The following is a 19,428-nucleotide window of genomic DNA, read 5'->3' as shown; positions in this document are numbered from 1 at the left end:
ACAATTGATTTACTGGAAGGTTTTGGTTGGGAAAAGTTCCTTTGGCACAGTTTACACCTCTGCTTTGTTAGGGATAAACAAAGGAAAGAGCCACTGATTGCCGCCCAGAGCTGAAAGAGAGAAAGAAAAGAGCGCCACCTACAGGAACAAGACAAAACAGGATGAGTTCAGGTCTGAAATAATGTCAGGAGAATGTGTCTCTGCTCTAAATGACACTGCTCCTCATTTAAGATATGAATAAGTAACATTATCAAAAACAAAACATTATCTTACAGCTTTGAAAACACCAATTGGAAGCACAACATGTTTCCTGTAGCTGAGGTCAACTTCCTTTTGTTATTTTAACTCGGCTGCTTTATCTTGAAAAATCATTTTTCGTACATATAAAAAAGAAAAGGCACGTTACAGTATCACTCATTATCCTGTTTCATGCTGTATAACACACACACGCACACACAGTCTCGCCCACAGGCCAAAATAAAAGGCTGCCAAGCACACACACACACACACACGCACACACACACCTTAGACAGATTACAGTTGGCATCTGTAGCAGAGATATGAAGATAGTCGGTGCTGCGGCTCTTATCCGAAGGAAGCGGAGCAGGCGGGCAGGCGGCGAGGCTGCCTGGGGCCAAAACACAGCCGGGACCTGGAGAGGAAATGGGAGGATGTTATCTGTCCCTCCATCTGTGAAAGGTGGCACAAGACGAGATGAAAGACACACCTTTCATTAACCTTCACCTTCCTCCTCCTCCTCGCATCCCTAGGTGTGTGTATGTGTGTGTGTGTGTGTGTGTGCGTGTGAGAACAGTCAAGGATTTCTCATTTAATTTGTCACATTTTAGTGTTACTTTACTATCCTATTTTATAAACATTCTTATTCAGCATCTATTAGTTTTAGAAAATGAAATTAAAAGCTTGAAAGTATTTAATAATGAAATCGGTCTCATCTGGATGAATCCAACAATGGACCAAACTAAATGTATTAATAACCACGCTTTGTTATCTACATTTAACACTTGGCAGGAAATCAATCTTAGGTATCTCTTTTATTATTTTCTAATCTCCTTACAGTCCTTTAATGTGCACTCAGTGTCATTTCCAATCATCTTTCCTCTTTATTAAACATATATTAGTAGTCCTCTTCCTACTGTTGGCTGTTGTTTAAATTCTGTGTTTGCTCTCTATATCCTCCTGCCTCTCTGCTGCTTTAATGATCCTTTCCCCCACAGGGTTCATTAATGTTTAATTTCATCATGTCCGTCTCAATCACTGTAACTAATTCAGCCAATATTGACCAAGAGTCTTGTTTTTTTCCCCAGCCCCACTTAAGTCAACAGTTAACCTTTGTCAAGCTCAAAGTGTCGTAATGAGGAAATCTGACCATAACACGGTCTGACAGGCTCCGGCGTGTTAGATTGTGATTGGTACCGTGGGGCGCCATGGTGACGGTCACAGCACTGGACTTCTCTTCTTGGCACTTAAGCGTTTGTCATACCTTATGTGAGGGGTTTGACAGGTACACCTTTGATTGCACAATGAAGATGCAGCGTGTTTCTAATGTGAGCGGACAGATTTCTTTTCTTACTTTGTCACATTTGGTTATCTGCTCATCCAGGCAATCCTGAAGTGTAGTGCTCATACTATGTATCTATCTATCTATCTATCTATCTATCTATCTATCTATCTATCTATCTATCTATCTATCTATCTATCTATCTATCTATCTATCTATCTATCTATCTATCTATCTATCCATCTATCTATCTATCTATCTATCTATCTATCTATCTATCTATCTATCTATCTATCTATCTATCTAGTATCCCCATTCTGTCAGGCTCTGGATGTCGCTGCCTTTGTGTTTACACTGCGATCTGAGAGTCACGATGGGGAAAATAATGCCGCTACACTCCAGACTGTAAGCAGCTCTACATCACTGTGGATGCCAAGTGTTAGCCTATCCCTGCTTTGCAGCCACCTGTCCATCCAGCCCACTCTGCTCTGCCGGCGGCCCAAAGCACCTGAGCTGCTGGCCGAGGCCTCCCGCTCCACGAGCCCCCGCACTGTTGTGACTGTGTGAAACATGTGACTGTAAGGTTTAATGGGCGGACTAAATCACAGGGCTGTCACTGTGTGCTTTCATTCAGATTAATGTGCACACCAACCGGGCCAGGCATTAAAGCCCCACAGGCCCTTTCCATGACACACCTCAGTGCTCTGAGGCTCGCTGCTACCCGTCCCACACACACACACACGTGCACAGTGACACGGGGAGGCTTGTCATGGTGGCTAAGGGATGCACACGTTCAGAAAAACCAAACATGTCAACCTTCAGCAGCAAAGGGCAGTGAAGGCATCACACTGCAATCTCCTGAACAAATACAAAAGCTACAGGATGTCAAGGAATCTAATGTATCTTTGCTCAAGCATCAACTTCAGCTCCCTGATCCGTTTACAGCTCCTCTGAAGCTGAATTCAAACTCTGACATGTGACAAAAATAAGAAGCTCAGGAAAGACAATGCCTGTATGCAGCAGATTATTGTCTTTTCTTTGATGTCAGCAAATAGGAACGATAATGGACAATGGCTGTGATGGAGAGGAATGAGATAAACAGCACATTCAACAGGTTTGAGTTTACTGGACACATTCATTCCCCGAGTACAGACAGAATGTGTCTGTGGGAAGCGTTCAGCAGAGGATCTATGTCTTGCATAAGTTGAAAAGTTCTGGGGCAACAGGGTGAATATTGGCTCATGCTGTATGGAGGTGCATTCTGGGAGAACTCACTGTCTGTGCAGCTGAAAGTAACAATCCTCTCTTCTCAATATCTGCTCTCATGTTGTGGCACAAACATTGCTCCGGGCTTTCCATAGCGCCTGCAAAGAAAAAAGGATTCTCAACCTGGCAAACAACATAGCTCACGTCCTTCACGGGGAATATGTCCTCCTGCCCTCAGGCACACGGCTCAGATCACTGAGCTGCAAAAAGGAACAGATTTAAGAACGTGTTTGTTCCACTGTCCATCAGGACGCTGGATGAAACCTGGAATCACTATGATGATTTGTTCTTGTTGACACTGACGGGAGGATAGTGTGACGATGATACACTGACAGGGTGAGTGCTTTCTGAGTGTGATCCTTTGTATCGCCTTGTTCTATTCTACACATTCCTTTGTATTATCGGACAAATACGGTTAAATTTCATTCTCAGTAGCGTGACAATAAAAATATGGGCTCTTGTTTTCCCAGGATCCGTTGTGTAGTGGCAGCAGATGTTGCTCTCTTTGAAATTGTCGTAAATTATGCCGATGTCTTCTCTTTTTCACTTTCTTGGAGCTCGGAAAATACTCATAACAGCATCTGGCTAATTTTAATGCAAATGGTTTCATTATCTCCATTAGATGAGATAGCGCGAGAGAGAGAGAGAGAGAGAGAGAGAGACGTTGAAAGAGTTTAAATGGGACCATATGGAAAACACAACTCTGCCCTCATTTGGTAATATTCAAGAGTGAGAAATCAAAAGGAACAAACTCAGCTGAGCAACATTTCACATTTTAGTCCAAAGCTCCACTTCATTCTTAGCCATTATAACTTGGACGCATCATACGCGGCTAAAGATAGCTCAGGATTGATGCCCATTTCCCACAGTGGAGTGAAACAAACAGCCGGGACACAATTGATTCCACTGAGCAAAGCTGATTTCGTCTTGCTGTGAGTCTGTAGGATGTGTAAGTAGGCAATCAATGGCAAACTAAAAGACAACAATTTGATTAGAATGACTGCTGCTTATTTTGAAAATAAGGAGCGGCCATTCCCCCCCCCCCCCCCCCCCCCCCCACACACACACACACACACACACACACACACACACACACACACACACACACACACACACAGCAACGGAACTGCATGATTTTTTTATAGCATTATAATCATAGAGGCATTACCACTATGAATGCTTCTATTAGTTGCCCCCCCTTGGTAAGACCTTCTCCCCTGGTTGAGCCCTGCTTTGTATTACACCAATTAGAGCAATGAGTCATACGTCACCGGGAGCGTTCACGCTTCCTCCACTGTGCTCTGTAAACTTATCTCTGCTGGATCTCCTGACATTGAGCAATGCTGCACTTGGGGGGGGCTGCAGAGGGATGTTTGCTTTCTTTCCCCCCCCCCATCATTTCCAGCTTATGCACGGTCTCAGGATGGACGACATGTTGGCCCTGAGTAGTCTTTGTATTCTCTGTATGAAGCAAAGCCAAGGGACTGAACTCAAATCAGATTAATGGAAGTGATGGAAAGGATCTAATGAAATCTCTTTGAAACACTGGACAGCAGAAAGGTGGAGAGGCATGAAAGAAGTACATGTGCACTTGAATGACCCCTCCTCCTCCTCCTCCTCCTCCTCCTCCTCCGCTCGGCCTCTCCTCATCTGCCCCAGACAGGTCAATGGTCCTTGAGAATGCTCTGAGATCCATTACACTGAGTCCCACAGCTGAGTCAAGTCCTGTCAGCACTGCTGGAGCGTTTGTTTGGTCCTTCCTCCTCAGGTTGACAACAGTGGAATAGCAGAATGTGCAGTGAGTGGGTGGATGATATTTGGTGTAATATTATTCTTAATGACAAGCAAGGGTGTGAGTGTGTCTGGCTGAGATATGAGCCAGGTGAAAACAGGAAAGGTGCAAAGATAACAAAGATGACAATTAAATTCACTAAAGGTAATTGCAAAGGTTACAGTTCCCTCCTGTATGTTTACATTTATAGAGGTAATAATGTAAGATTATTCATGATGTTGAGTCTGATGAGCCGCACGCCACTGAAATATGGGCGAGTGCTGACATCTAGTGGTAGAATGTAGAACTGCGAGAACAAGACAACGCTTGTGAAAATCCACTGAACGTTTACTATCTTCTATACCTAAAGTGCTACTCTAAGCATATCTGATCAACCAGGAGTGGAATTTCAAAATAAAAGCATTGATATTAAAACTGATATTGATTCAAATCCAGATTTAGGATTTAAGAGTAAATCAGATGAGATCTACTTCAGATAGCAGCTGCATCGGCACTCAAAAAGCTTTCAAATCGTTCTGAATTTCAAAATTAAAGCACCTTGAAGACGTTGCACATGTGTAAAATGACACAGGAGACGGCCGGGTGCATTTCAAACTCATTTTTTCTTTATTCCACTCATGTTGCATGGAGAATAAAGGAAAACTATCAGACTACAATCAGAAGGCTTCAGCAGCGGTCCAGCTTAAGGCTTCACTCTTCATCAAGTGCTTTCTGTACCGAGAGGAAGAGAATGTTAGACGGCTTTAAGAAATAGATGAAATGCATGAAATAAATGTAGTTGTTGTGTAAAGTTCTTCCTCTCATTGGTGTTATAGGACACTGACCTTGGCTCCGGTGTCGCGGCTCTTGGCTCTCAGCTTGTTGACCTGTGATTCTGCGATGTCGGCCCTCTCCTCCGCCTCCTCCAGCTCGTGCTGTAACTTGCGTAGCTTGGTCAGGTTCCCGTTGGCCTGCTCCTCCTGGATGTGACAGCGGCAGTGTTAACATGTGGCAAAGTGACTCTGCTTGACTGAACCCTGCAGTCATCTTCCTCATCTTCATCTTACCGCCTCCTCTGCAGAACGCTTGTAGGATTTGACTTTGAGTTGAAGTTTATCCACCAAGTCCTGCAGGCGGTGCAGATTCTTCTTGTCCTCCTCAGTCTGTTAAAGCAGCACATATTACTTTATTACTCTTCATCATGTGGTACCTGTTTGTGCTATATTGTGCCTATACAGCAGAATGTACCTGATAGGTGAGTTCTTTAATGCGTCTCTCATATTTGCGAACGCCTTTCACTGCGTCACAGCCCTTCTTTTGCTCCATATCCACTTCGTTCTCCAGCTCTCTCACCTAGAAAGGGAAGAGATGATGCAGCGTTATGAGTCGCTGTCTTCTTCATTTAGGTATTAGATGCTTGTAAAGTGGGAATGTGGTAAATGTAAACACTGACCCTGGCCTCCAGCTTCTGAACCTGCTTCTTGCCTCCTTTCATGGCTATTTGCTCTGCTTCATCCAGACGGTGCTGCAGGTCTTTGATGGTCTGTTCCATGTTCTTCTTCATGCGCTCCAGGTGGGCGCTGGTGTCCTGCTCCTTCTTCAGCTCCTCTGCCATCATGGCGGCATCAGTAATGGCCTTCTTCGCCTTCTCCTCTGCGTTCCTGCACTCCTGCACGGCCTCTTCCACCTCATTCTGAAGCTGGGATGTGTCGCCCTCAAGCTTTTTCTTCTGGTTCAGCAGGCTGGTGTTCTACGGGTGGCAGAATTGAAATCAGCACAGAGTGGAAAGAGTAATAATAGAGGCTACAGTTCGGTGCAAGGTAACAAACCTGAGAGTGGAGCAGCTGAACTCTCTCGCTGACATCCAGCAGCTCCTGCTCAGCCAGTTTACGCCCCCTCTCAGTCTGCTCCACCACAGACCTCAGCTCGTCAAGTTCGGCCTGCAGCAGGTTGTTGCGTCTCTCCACTATAGCCACGTTCTCCTTCAGATCATCATTGGCGCGGAGAGTATCGTCAAGCTGCAGCTGAGAGTCCTGCAGAAACCACCACAGAAGTTGCTTCACGACTGACTGCCGCATGGTGCAAACAGTGTCAAAGGTACTTTGTGTGAGACTGTTATGACCTTGAGGTGAGCGTGGACGGCCTTGAGCTGTTTCTGAGCCTCTGCTGCCTGCCTGTTGGCCTGGCTCAGCTGGATCTCCATCTCATTCAGATCTCCCTCCATCTTCTTCTTGAGCCTGAGAGCCTCGTTCCTGCTGCGGGCCTCAGCCTCCAGGGAGGTTTGCAGAGTCTCCACCGCCCTCTGGTGGTTACGCTTGCTCTGCTCCATCTCCTCGTCCTTCTCTGCCAGCTTGCGCTCAATCTCAGCCTTGACCTGGTTGTACTCCAGCTGAATTCGGAGGATTTTACCCTCCTCATGCTCCAGAGAGCCCTGTTACAAACATTCATTTTGAAACACTGTAGGTAATAATGTAGGTAAAATACTTGCAAAATGTGCATCTACATGGAGACATTCTTCATTCTTTCACCTCAGCTTCTTCCAGAGCCGTTTGTATCTCAGCCTTCTCTTGCTCCAGCTGTTTACGGATCTTCTCCAGCTCGTGGATGTTCTTTCCTCCCTCACCGAGTTGCTCAGTCAGGTCAGAAATCTCCCCTGTGTTGTAAGAAGTCGTAAACGTTACTTTAGTCTCAGTATTCTCTGTGTATTTACTGACTTTTATATTCTGTGTATACCTTGGAGATTCTTGTTTTCTCTCTTCAAAGTCTCCAGATGATCCAGAGATTCTTCATAAGAGTTCTTCAGCTTGAAGAGCTCGGTGCTCAGAGATCGAGCGTCTTTCTGGGAACCTTCCAGCTCAGACTGGGACTCCTCATACTTCTGCTTCCACTCAGCCAGGACCTGATGGAACCATGAACCAAATCAGATATGTTACAGATATTAACTTTATATTCTTATAAAACGTTTAGAAGTCTTAATTTATGTAAACTGCTCTGTAATTCCTGTTTCCTCACCTTGTCAAAGTTCCTTTGTCTCTTGTCCAGAGCTGCAGCAGCAGCGTTTGATCTCTCCACGTCCACCATGAGATCCTCGATCTCGGCCTGGAGTCTGTGTTTAGTTTTCTCCAGCGAGGAACACTTGGCGTTAGAAGCTTCCACTGCCTCCTCAGCGTCCTGCAAACGCTGAGCTAGCTTTTTCCTATTGGCAGGAATGAAAACATCCATCCATTTGTTTCCATCATTCAGGTATATCAAAGTCTGAAGGATTTATGCATTTGTACTTTATAGTCTGTGTTGCTTACTTGGCGTCTTCCAGCTCTTCGGTCCTCTGGATGGCGTCCGTTTCATACTTGGTTCTCCACTGAGCCACGTCTGAGTTGGCCTTGGACAGGCTGCGTTGGAGCTCTGCCTTGGCCTCCTGCTCCTCCTCATACTGCTCCCTCAGCAGATCACAGTCGTGGCGAGACGACTGCACCGCATGGGCGAGTGCATTCTTAGCCTGAGAGGAGGAGAGAGCAGTTTAGAGTCGATGCTATGGCGCACGTTATGTTGTTGTGAATGACTCGAGGGAAATACCTTGACTTCCTCCTCCAGTTGTCTCTTGAGGTCCTCCACCTGCTGAGTGTAAGACTGCTTCCCTCTGGTCAGCTGGGAGACCAGTGAGTCCTTCTCCTCCAGCTGCCTGCTAAGCTCACCTGCACATCAAGATTTATCAGAATGGAGTCCCTTTTCTATCAGATGTCTCTGCTTCTTTATCACAGTCTGTTGTTTCTCACCGTTTTCAGTTTGAAGCTTGGCTCTCTGCATGGTGAAGTCGTTGTTGGAGCGCTGGGTTTCGTCCAGTTTGGTTCTGAATTCGCTCATTTGATCCTCCAGAGTGCGGCACATTTTCTCCAGGTTACCCTGAATGAAACCAGTGATGATGTCACATTAATCCCATAATGCATCAAACGGCGTCAAACGTTACATTCAGAGGAAGCGTCTTACCTTGACCTTGACGATGTGCTCCATGTTGGACACCACATCGTCCAGCTCCAGCCTGAGCTCGCTCTTCTCTTTCTCCAGCTTCTGCTTGATCCTCTGCAGGTTGTCCAGCTGCTCTCCCAGGTCGGCCACGCTATCGGCGTTCTTCTTCCTCAGCGCGGCGGCCGTGGCCTCGTGCTGCAGGGTGGACTCCTCCAGATCCCTGCGCACCTTCTGAAACTCCGCCTCCCTCTTCTTGTTCATCTCGATCTGGACCGAGGTGGCTCCGCCCGCCTCCTCCAGCCTCTCGCTGATCTCCTCCAGCTCTCTGGCCAGGTCGGACCTCTGCTTCTCCACCTTGGCTCGAGCGGCTCGCTCTGCCTCCAGCTCTTCCTCCAGCTCCTCGATGCGAGCCTTGATGAAATCCAGTTTACATTTTGAGTGGGGATCAATATGATGAAAAGATGAAGCGTCGGGTGAAGAATCTGTGTGAACCTTACCTGTAACTCCTTCAGTTTCTTCTGGAGTTGAGTGCCCATTGCCTGTTCATCCTCAACCTTACCAAGCAGCTGGCTGATTTCAAAGTCTTTCCTGCATTAAAATGACAGAATGATTTCCTTTAGTCATCACTTATTGGTGCTCAATGTGTCACACACGTCACAGAACTGAATTAGTCTTACTTTTTGATCTTTTCCTCCATCAGCTGCTTGTCATTCTCCAGATCCATGATGCTTTCTTGGGTTAACTTTAAGTCTCCCTCTAGTTTTCTCTTGGCTCTCTCCAGATCCATACGGATTTTCTTCTCTTGCTCCAAAGATCCTTCAAGCTAACAAAGAGAAGATTGCAGCAGAATCATCTTCTCGTTCATTTTGCCGCCAAGAACTTCTGTGCTTCAGTGGCAAAGAAGATGAAAGCACTCACGTCATCCACCTGCTGCTCCAGCTTGGTTTTAGCTTTGGTCAGACTATTGACTTTGTCTTCCTCACTCTGCAGGTCATCCAGCGTTTGCTGATGAGCCTCCTGAAGAGCTTTCTTCTCCTTCGTTAGTTTGGCGATGATTTCATCCAGAGCCGCCATCTCCTCTGTCAGGTTTTTAACCTTAGAAAGCAGAGCACACAGTTTGGGGTTATGATTCTGAAATGCAGAGATGTTACTTGTAGAGATGTTCTTGTATTTTGTCACCTTGTTCTCGGTGGCGTGCTTCTCCTTCTCCACTTTAGCCAGTGTTAGCTCCAGATCGTCAATGTCCTTCTTGAGCTCTGAACATTCATCCTCCAACTTCCTCTTCTTAGCCGTCAGCTCTGCGTTCATCTCCTCTTCGTCCTCGAGTCTCTCTGTCAGCTCTTTGCCTTTGGCCTCCAGCTGGATCTTGCTCTTGATCAGACCCTCACAGCGCTCCTCAGCATCTGTAAGGTTGTCTTGTTCCTGCATACATCAGTGAAATCAGTGTCATTACATTGATACGTCTAGATGGATCATATTCAGGTACATTTGTTTGCTGATCTTACAGATTGGACTTGAAGTTGCAGGTCATTCTTCTCTTGGAGAATTGAAACCATCTTTTCCTCCAGCTCCTTCCTGCGGGCTTCAGATTTTGCAAAAGCCTCTTTGAGCTTGGTGAACTCCTCCTTCATGTTTGCCATCTCCTTCTCCGTCTCAGCAGATTTCAGCAGAGGCTTGATCTTGAAGTACATCTTCATCCAGGGCCAATTCTTGACTCCCATGAATGCTCGCACGTTCCACTGGATCACCACCAAAGCATCTCTGTGGATGACAGGAGTAAAGCTCAGAGAGGAATCTGGATGTGTTTACAGTCCAGGTGAAGAGTGATGCACACACCTCCGCTCAACTATTTTCTGGAACTCAATTCTGGCAAGTAATCCTCTGGATCTTGCTTGAATTCCAGTGATGATGAGAGCAAGACGGTCGTCTCTCATCTCCTCAAGAACACCCAGGAGACCAGCTTTGAAGAACACCTGAGATTGACAGAAAAGGTGTGATTTCCTCCAAGAGAAAATATTGTTTGTTTTACCATTTAACTTCAGCTAAAGAAATAGAACTCACCTTTGTGTGTCCCAGCTTATACTGTTCGTGATCAATATCCAGAGAGCCCAGAAGCTTTTCTGCTGCCTTCTTGTTGTCCATGAACTGTCCCTCAGGGATGGCATTAGGATTCAAGATGCGATATCTGAATTGCAAATGTTATCTATGGTATGAATTTCAACAAATGAATTGTAATTATATTCCTTAAAGAGAGTTAGTCTTGCCTTTGTTTGAAGTCTCCGTACTGAACCCTGTTGGGGAATCCCTTCCTGCAGATCCTGATGCCCTCCAGCACGCCGTTACAGCGCAGCTGGTGCATGACCAGAGGGTTCTCCATGGCCCCCGGAGTCTTGGTCTCATTGGGGATGATGCAGCGCACAAAGTGTGGATGAGTGGACCTGAGGTTGGTCATGAGCTTATTCAGGTTCTCCTGCACGTGTAGGGGATGCATACAGCAAAGGAATGATGAGTTATATAGATAATAATATACTGAATATATGAAGATAAGATCATCCTTTATTAGTCCCACAGTGGGACATTTGCATAGATATACATATATAATATCCAAATAACAAATGTAAGCACATCTGTTTGTGATTAAGTCAGTGTGTGAGTCACAGTGTGTGTATTCTGGGGCTGATGCTCACGGATCAGAGTGGTGTTAATATATCATTAGTTTAATGCGTCTTTAACACACAAAACATGTGTTGATCCAATTCTGCTCTTCCCCCAGCTGCAGCACCACTGTGCACACTGAGTGAGAATTAGCCAAAAACGCTGTTCTCCTCCTGTGTGTGTGTGTTTGTGTGTCTCTGTGTGTGTGTGTGTGTGTGTGTGTGTGTGTGTGTGTGTGTGTGTGTGTGTGTGTGTGTGAAACCAGCTACAAAGGAGAGGATTCAAATGTTTACATAAATCATTCAGATTCAGATTCAGTATCAGATATTATGTTTCAGGGCAGTTGGGTGATTTTTTCTGAGTATTTCCACTCGGATGATGTTCAACACACACTCTCTACTATACTGCACAATAAAAAGACAGAAAAGCATCAGGCTCTCCTTTAAGAAGGTCACTGTTTGCTTGTGGGAGGCAGTAGCTCAGTGGGTAGAGCATCCGCTTGGGAACCGGAGGGTCGCCGGTTTGAGCCCCTGCCGAGGTGCCCCTGAGCAAGGCACTGAACCCTCAATTGCTCCCCCCTCTGCGAAGGGTGGTAATGTAATGTAATGTAAGTCGCTTTGGATAAAAGCGTCTGCCAAATGCTCGTAATGTAATGTAATGTAATGTGTTATGCTAAACTCCTCACCCTGTGCAGTGCAGACACGGTCTGGAAGGAGGAGCCCTTCTTCTTCGCACCTTTTCCTCCCTTCTGAGCATCTGGTGTATGACATATTTCAAAACATGACCATCAATGCGCTCCTCTGTTTCTTCCTCATCGGTGTTATATAAGCTCATTTTACAGCTTACCCGAGTCGGCACCAGCATAACCAGCAAACAGCACGGCCAGTAACTTCAGGGTGGACTTCTGAAAGAGACCCACCACCGTCTCATTCAGCGGATCCTTGTTCTTCACCAGCCAGTTGCCGATGTTGTAATCGACAACCCCAGCGTAGTGAACCAGGGAGAAATGAGCCTCTGGTCTGCCTTTGATCACCCTGGGCTTCTGGAAGTTGGGGCTTTTTCCCAGATGGTTGTCATACAGTTTAGCCTTAAATGTTGCATCACTGGCTTTGGGGAACATGCACTCCTCTTCAAGGATGGACATGATGCCCATGGGCTGCAGAGAGAGAGAGACACACACACACACACACATTCAGCTCTTGCTCACTACATTTTGTTGAATCAATGTTCATTTCCTCTGACACTGGACTCACCTTCTCAATGAGTTCAATGCAGGCAGCCAAGTCCATACCAAAGTCAATGAAGACCCACACTATGCCCTCTTTCTTATACTCCTCTTGCTCCAACACAAACATGTGGTGGTTGAAGAACTGTTGCAGCTTCTCATTGGTGTAGTTGATGCACAGTTGCTCAAAGGTGTTAAACTAACAAAGAGGAGGGGGAAAGTGAGAAGATGGAGAGAGCAGATGTTAGAGTTTTCTGTTAAGAGTCATATTTACATTTGAATCACATATTTACAAAAATTCTACTTACATCAAAGATCTCAAATCCAGCGATGTCCAGTACACCGATGAAGTACTGACGAGGCTGTTTGGTGGCCAGTGATTGGTTGATTCTCACCACCATCCACAAGAACATTTTCTCGTACACTGACTTAGCCAATGCACCAATGGAGTAATAGACCTGGATGGTTGATTAGAAACATTAATATCTGGAGTCCTTTCCCTTTGAAAGGACTCCAGATGTTTTTACCTCACCTGCTGCACACTCTGACCCTTGGTCACCCACTCATTGCCCACTTTCACTCTCGGGTGGCACAGACCCTTGATGACGTCGGCAGAGTTCAAACCCATCAGATACGAAACTTTGTCAACGTCTGGAGGAGTTTAAGGGAGAATCAGTCAGTATCCACCCTGTCAGACGACGTTTAGTCTGGAGCCGCTCATGTCCTGATCACTCACCCTCAGTGCCGTCGGGCTCCCCTTGCTCCTCTCTCTGCTTTTGCTTGAACTTCATGTTTCCATAATGCATGACGGCACCAGTCAGCTTGTAAATGCCGTTCTTCTCCTCTTGAGTGAAGCCCAGCACATCGAAAGCCTCCTGTAACAACATAACAACACTTTGAAGAGAATAGCACTGGACGAGCTTTGAGCAGCTCACCTCACTGTCTCACTCACATCAGTAGCCATCAGCTCCTCTGCGTCGTTGACGGAGGCGAGGGTCACCTCTCCTTGGGAGATGAAGGCGTAGTCGTAGGGGTTGTTGGTAATCAGCAGCATGTCTATGTTAAGAATCATTTAAAGAAGCATTAACATGATAAACATCTCTCTTGTTGAATACATGCCGTCATGTCTCAGCACTCACCCAGCAGCTCTGGTTTCTGTTGGGACAGAATCTGGTAGAAGATGTGATAGTCTCTCTCAGCCTTTAGCTGATAAGTGACACGGGACTTCTCCAGCAGGTCTGATTGAACAAGAGAATACAAAATATCTCATCAAATCTATTATTTGATTAAAGTTTAAATAACACCGTGCACTACTTCCTGTGAGGTTCTAGGTTGTGTGTTTCTGCTCTGTACATTCATCAGAGAGTCTTCAGTGATGGTTGTGTAGTAGTGAGTGAGCTGTATGGATCCAGGGACCCGATGTGAAAGCTGAGGTGTGTACAATGTAGAAGTGTGTCCATGCTTACATGTCTCAATGTCAGCAGAAGACAACTTTCCACTGACTCCAAAGTGGATTCGGATGAATTTACCCTGCAGCAGTCAAGAAATAAACAGAGGGAAGAGATGAGAGATTTGTAGGTCAAGAACAAAATGAGGGAATACACTCGAAACAAACTTACAAATCTGGAGGAGTTGTCATTTCTGATGGTCTTAGCGTTGCCAAAAGCCTCCAGAGCAGGGTTGGCCTGGATGATCTGATCCTCCAGGGTACCCTGGGAATTCAACGGATGCAAACTTTAACCCCAGATATTCCACTAAATGAGAGCATTAAACAGTGATCTGTCATGTGACTGTCACAGGAACCTTTTTCTCCTGAGACGCATCCTTCTTGCCACCCACGGCTGCGATACTGGCAAAGTACTGGATGACTCTCTTGGTGTTCACAGTCTTTCCTGCACCGGATTCTCCACTTGGAATGAAAGATGTGCAACAGGTAAACTTGAAAATGTGCGAGATGTTTGCAACAACATAAACACCAACATACAAATAGAAATGATTCTCAGCGGTGACTCACGTAATCAGGATAGACTGGTTTTCCCTGTCTGCAACACGTAGGACAAAGCTCAGTGTTACAGTCCATTCTTAACATGTTTTGGTGAAGGGTACAGTTAGGAAGGTAAAGCACGAGACTCCTACCTGACAGCATGTACTGGTAGGCATTGTCAGAGATGGAGTAGATGTGAGGAGGAGCTTCACTCCTCTTCTTCCCCCTGTAGGCATTGACCACCGCCTGATCGTACACCGGCAGCCACTTGTAGGGGTTGACGGTGACACAGAACAGCCCGGAGTAAGTCTGCGGAGGAAGAGGGAGGCTTGTTTAAGTGAAGCTGAAGGTTTGGCTCAGTGGAAAGTGGAGAGATCTCTGTGTTGGTCGTCGTTACTCACGTAGATCATCCATGCTGCGTAACGCTCTTTGAGGTTAAACAGCACAGCGGGCTCGTGGAGGAAGGTGAACATCGCCATGTCCTCAATTTTATCGAACTTTGGCGGGTTTTGAGGGTGGATGTCATCCTCCTTATGAGTCACAGTCTGAAATGCAATGAAAACAAGCTCGGTTTATTGTTCTTATTGATGATTTGTCTGAGATTGGCTAATCGTCTGACTTACGTACTTTTTTAAACTCAGTCTCGACCGTGACTTTGCCTCCTTCTCTTAAGGTTACCGTGGCTTTGACATACTCCACCTCAGGATCGGGCACGAAGCACTCCTTCTTCATGTCAAACTGCCGAGTCTGGGCCTCCAGGCGCTCCTTGTCTGACTTTCTCAGAAAAGAAGCTGCAGGCCCAAATTCTGCCATGATGGACTCACTCGACATCTTGGAACCTGGAAAGAGAAACCAATGAATGAAAGATGATGATATCAAAGTGCCTGGAACTGTTTCTGTCAGGTTTAAAGTCACATTTAGTGACATATGACACAGAATATCAATGAATGAGAATATTTACCTTTTTACTCTTCCTCCCCTCCTGATGAAATTGTGTTGATCTTAACTAAGAAAGCAGAAACAATATCATTATCATCCGCATCCTCATCATCCTCATCATGGTCATGTTTGCACCTGTACTTGCTCTCTTACCTGCTGGTGCCCTGTGTGTCGTCTCCCCTCCTCTCTCTGCTCTCCTCCTTTTATAAGGCTCGACCAGGAGGCAGAGCTTACTGAACAATCGTAAAAGGAAGATCAGATCTGTATTTGGAGATAAAAGGTGTGGACAAATGTAACACACTGGTCATCCTAATGCCTACAAGGTATTTATAGGTCAGGAACTATTCCAGTTGCCGTCTTTAAGGGAATCAAAAAGCCAAACGATATCTGATATACAAAGATATCAAACAACATGTTAGGTTGATGACATTTACTTTAAGTGTTTTTCTTATTTTTGCAGTATTTTCTCCTTGAAGACCTCTGCACCTGCTCTCCTGTCAGTCATTGTCAGCTGTATGTGTCTGTATTGTTTTCCTTCCATTGTCCTGGAGGACAAAGATAAACTTGTGAATATTTACTTGGATTCCTTCGACAAGAGCAAGACCGGCGCGAGCGTCCCAGAGGACCTCAGCCAACCTCCCTCCATCATTGTGAAGGATCCAGTGTGACAGCAGCTGCCGCCATAGTGTGAATACATTCAGGTCATATACACACACACACGGCGGCAGGTCAATGCTTCTAATAGCTTCACGTTAACACTTATTCTAAGGGAGATCCTTAAACGACGTGTTTATGGAGGAGAGCACCTCAAGACCTCCTTAAGAAGCACACGTGCTCTCTGACTTTAACACGTTCTCACTTCATGGCCCAGCGTGACCTCGCCAGTCTTGACAGTTAGTTGTCGGCCGTGCGTGCCATTCCTCCGCACATCAAGGGCAGAGTTAAGCTCGCCATTCCCAGCTGCCTTCTGTCCTTCTCCAGTCAACACTCTTAGTGTTACTTTATGGTTCATATAGAAAATGAGGGGGGGAGCAGAAGTTTAAGTTTGTCAGCAGATACAGAACATGGAAAGGTGCAAACTGTGTTTCCATCCTGTTTGAGCTTGTGTCGCCGGATAATGTGTCACTTTGGTTCGTTTAAATGTAAACAAATCATCAAGATAAGCTAAGTTATTGGCAAAAAGTGGCTATTAGGCATGAGTGTGTGAACGCTGTTTGAAATCAATGAACACATCTACAGACAATGTTCTGTGTGGAGTGCAGACGTCACACAAAGCAGATTCCAAACTCAAGAGTCTTGAAAAGGGGCCTGGCACAGACTGAGAGGTGTTTATGACACATTGCCCTCCCTCCTCTCCGTCCTTGAGCACAAAGATATCACCACATGACATTTGTATTAAGGGCAGGCTGAGACACACAGGATCAAACTTGGATGTAGTAAATGCAGCGCCGGTAAGCCTTCGCACTGTCGGCCTCACAGTACTCAACTGCAATTGTGAAACAGTCCATCCTGCAGACTGCTGCTTGCTTGTTTTGGCTCTTTGGCTTATAAAAATGAACTTTTCCTCTCGGTGGAAGATTGATCTCCTGGGAATCAGCTCGATTATCTTCTCCTATATTTAACTCAAGGTCTAGACAGGAACCTTTACACCTGCAGCACAAGGGCCACATTTTCCCTGTTGGTGTCTAAAGTAAAACCCTAAAATAATACAAAGTTTAGTGACTGGGAATTCACTTTTTAAGGTGAAAAAATTGAGCAAAATCTGCCTTTTAAATTCCTTCGCGTGTGTCGTCCCAAAAAGGATCAAAGCGTGATCGCAACTGTTAATTTCTCATTATACAGACAGCTGCAGCTGCTGGGAGAGTCAAGGACGCAGCTGCAGTCAAACTAACTGCCACCTCATCCTGTAACTTCACACTTCATCTTGCTGGCCTGACATTGTTTCTTTGTTTTTACCCTTGAGGACAAAGATAAACCTGTGAAATTGTTGCCGGGGTCCTTTCACCGATCAAACAGTATTGTTGTCTACACTACAACACACACACACACGCACGCACGCACACACACGGCTCATACCGGGGCCCCTTTGTAGAATGAGACGAGCGGAGCACTAATAATGATTTCTCTGAGGTGATCCAAGTCGTCCCCGTTTGACCAGCGTCTTCATTTAGACTCGGGTTAAAAAAACTAATCCCTGTCAGCAGCTCCGTGCACAGTGAGAGACATCGCTTCACTTTACTTTGACTTTTGTTCTCTAACCAAACGACTGACCTACACTAATTCTATTGTCCTTTATTGGCTATGTAACTTAAGAAATGCAGGACAAAGCCACCAAAAAAGTCATCAAGAGCCGGGTTGCCATTCATGCAGATCTCAGGAAATAATTGCAAATTCGATCCAATTCTTTTTTTAGGATTTTAGTGTAGTTTTTATTTGATATTCTTAAGTGATTACTTCTTGTCTTTGTAGTATTATTAGTTCTATAAATGTTATGGACACTAGATCTCTGTATGGAATTGTGACGGCGGTGTTTACATTCATAAGTAAAGGATTTATGCTCGCGACAAAGTGTAAGTCTGTCTACAAGGCGATAAGTCTCCTGAGACATAAGAGGAGGAAGTGTCGTCTCCTCGCCTTTTCATCACCTCGGCTCCTAGACTTCACTAATTAACACTGGGAGGCCCCGAGTCAGAGGTCCCATTCCCAGCTGTCTTCCCAATGTCTTCCTCTCGTCTTTCGTCTTTGTCCGTCCACCGAAGGGTCAGGATTCCGTGAAGTGTTAATCAGAGTGAGGTGTTGGCACATTGCTAAGGAGGGGGACTGATGGACGGGAACGGAAATAACAAGACGCTCGGCCCGACACTTGCTGCACCTCTTAAACTAAAGGGCGGGCCAGGGAGTGTGTGAGATTGACCTCTTCACATGACTGGAGAAAGTGTGTGCGTGTGCGTGCGTGTGTGTGTGTGTGTACCCGTCTTCCCTTACAATCCTCGTAACTCTTTTCCTCACCTTATGTTTAGTGCAACCTAGAGGGCAATGCTGCTGGAACATGCCAATCTATGTTCAGTGTCATTCTCAGCTGTCTTACACTCGTCATAATCTCTTGCTCCTGTCTTCCTCGTCTGCAGACAGACAGACAGACAGACAGACAGACAGACAGACAGGCGGGCAGACGGGGGCTCATGTGATGTTAACAGTAACTCCTGTCACGCTGAAGATGGATGGACTCTACAAAAGGGACAGAAACAGAGGGACAGAATGAATCCTCCTCCATTAAATCTATAAATGATCTACAGTCGTGTTCAAACAACGATCCAGACAAGTCCAACTATCTGAAGTTTAAGGTCTAAGAAGGCCTTTAAAAAATAATATTTACAGTAAGATGCTTTTTTCCAATTGATCTTAAGGTCGAGGATCAACCACAACAAAAGCCCTTGACCTCTAGGAGTCCCTGTTGTGAGGACTGAAACCAAAATACATCAAAAAGTAGTGTAACATTTGATCTACTTCCTCTTTTCGGAGCAGATTGAGCCACATTGCTGTCGTCTGACTGAAGCGGGTGAAGGTGGAGCTGCAGGAGTCAAAGTGTGAAGCCATACAAACAGAATTATGAAGATTTTTATCCCTATATTGATGAAGAAAGTCTGATTTGTACGACACTTTAAAGCTGAAATAAATCCAAATAAAGCTCCAGGTCTCATTTATTTTACTATTTTTATTTGACATTAAATCAGGCTACTGAGTTAACAGAGTTTCATCACACTCATTGAACAGATCACCAGTGTTGTCAGACGTATTATAACTCCAGCCGGGTTAATGCTGGAGAGAACAGTTATCAGTGTATTAGGTATAAGACTCGCCGAGCGGAACGTCAAACTACAGGACGCCGATGGAGGAAGAAGCCATCGGCGAGGGCGAGGGTCACCGTGTCCTTTCGTCAGCTCCTCATCAGAGTCCTAATGGAACATAAAGGAGCGCCCCTCGCATCCCATCATGCACCTGCATCAAGCAAGGGAAGAAACTGAAAGAATCACCTGAGCAAACCAGCGTTCCCATGACGATTACTGAAACATTATCTGAGCTAATAAACCATCTTTTCATGGAGG

At 45.5% G+C, this 19,428-nt stretch overlaps 1 protein-coding gene across 1 annotated transcript; it reads right to left on the bottom strand.

The window, feature by feature from the left end:
* Positions 1-5,199: 5,199 nt before the first annotated feature.
* Positions 5,200-15,576, bottom strand: LOC143009122 (myosin-7-like). Its single transcript, XM_076161135.1, has 39 exons — positions 15,476-15,576; positions 15,345-15,389; positions 15,011-15,222; positions 14,785-14,928; positions 14,536-14,692; positions 14,414-14,441; positions 14,203-14,308; positions 14,019-14,111; positions 13,866-13,929; positions 13,539-13,637; positions 13,352-13,455; positions 13,136-13,274; positions 12,932-13,050; positions 12,708-12,857; positions 12,428-12,598; positions 12,021-12,330; positions 11,860-11,930; positions 10,784-10,989; positions 10,581-10,704; positions 10,356-10,492; positions 10,025-10,280; positions 9,699-9,941; positions 9,438-9,614; positions 9,197-9,342; positions 9,017-9,107; positions 8,541-8,930; positions 8,330-8,456; positions 8,130-8,248; positions 7,856-8,052; positions 7,569-7,752; positions 7,290-7,455; positions 7,085-7,209; positions 6,679-6,987; positions 6,386-6,589; positions 6,010-6,306; positions 5,805-5,909; positions 5,624-5,719; positions 5,402-5,536; positions 5,200-5,288 (listed from the first exon to the last, which is right to left on the bottom strand). The coding sequence occupies exons 3-39, from the start codon at positions 15,212-15,214 to the stop codon at positions 5,268-5,270; spliced, it is 5,814 nt and encodes a 1,937-aa protein (XP_076017250.1). The 5' UTR covers positions 15,215-15,222; positions 15,345-15,389; positions 15,476-15,576; the 3' UTR covers positions 5,200-5,267.
* Positions 15,577-19,428: the final 3,852 nt, after the last annotated feature.

The sequence above is a fragment of the Genypterus blacodes genome, unplaced genomic scaffold (genome assembly GCF_046128005.1).
Source record: "Genypterus blacodes isolate CSIRO-AG114 ecotype Tasmania unplaced genomic scaffold, CSIRO-AGI_Gbla_v1 ptg000110l_1, whole genome shotgun sequence".
Taxonomy (NCBI): Eukaryota; Metazoa; Chordata; class Actinopteri; order Ophidiiformes; family Ophidiidae; genus Genypterus; species Genypterus blacodes.
The sequence above is the reverse complement of the archived record's forward strand: the minus strand, read 5'-3'. Positions and strand labels throughout refer to the sequence as shown.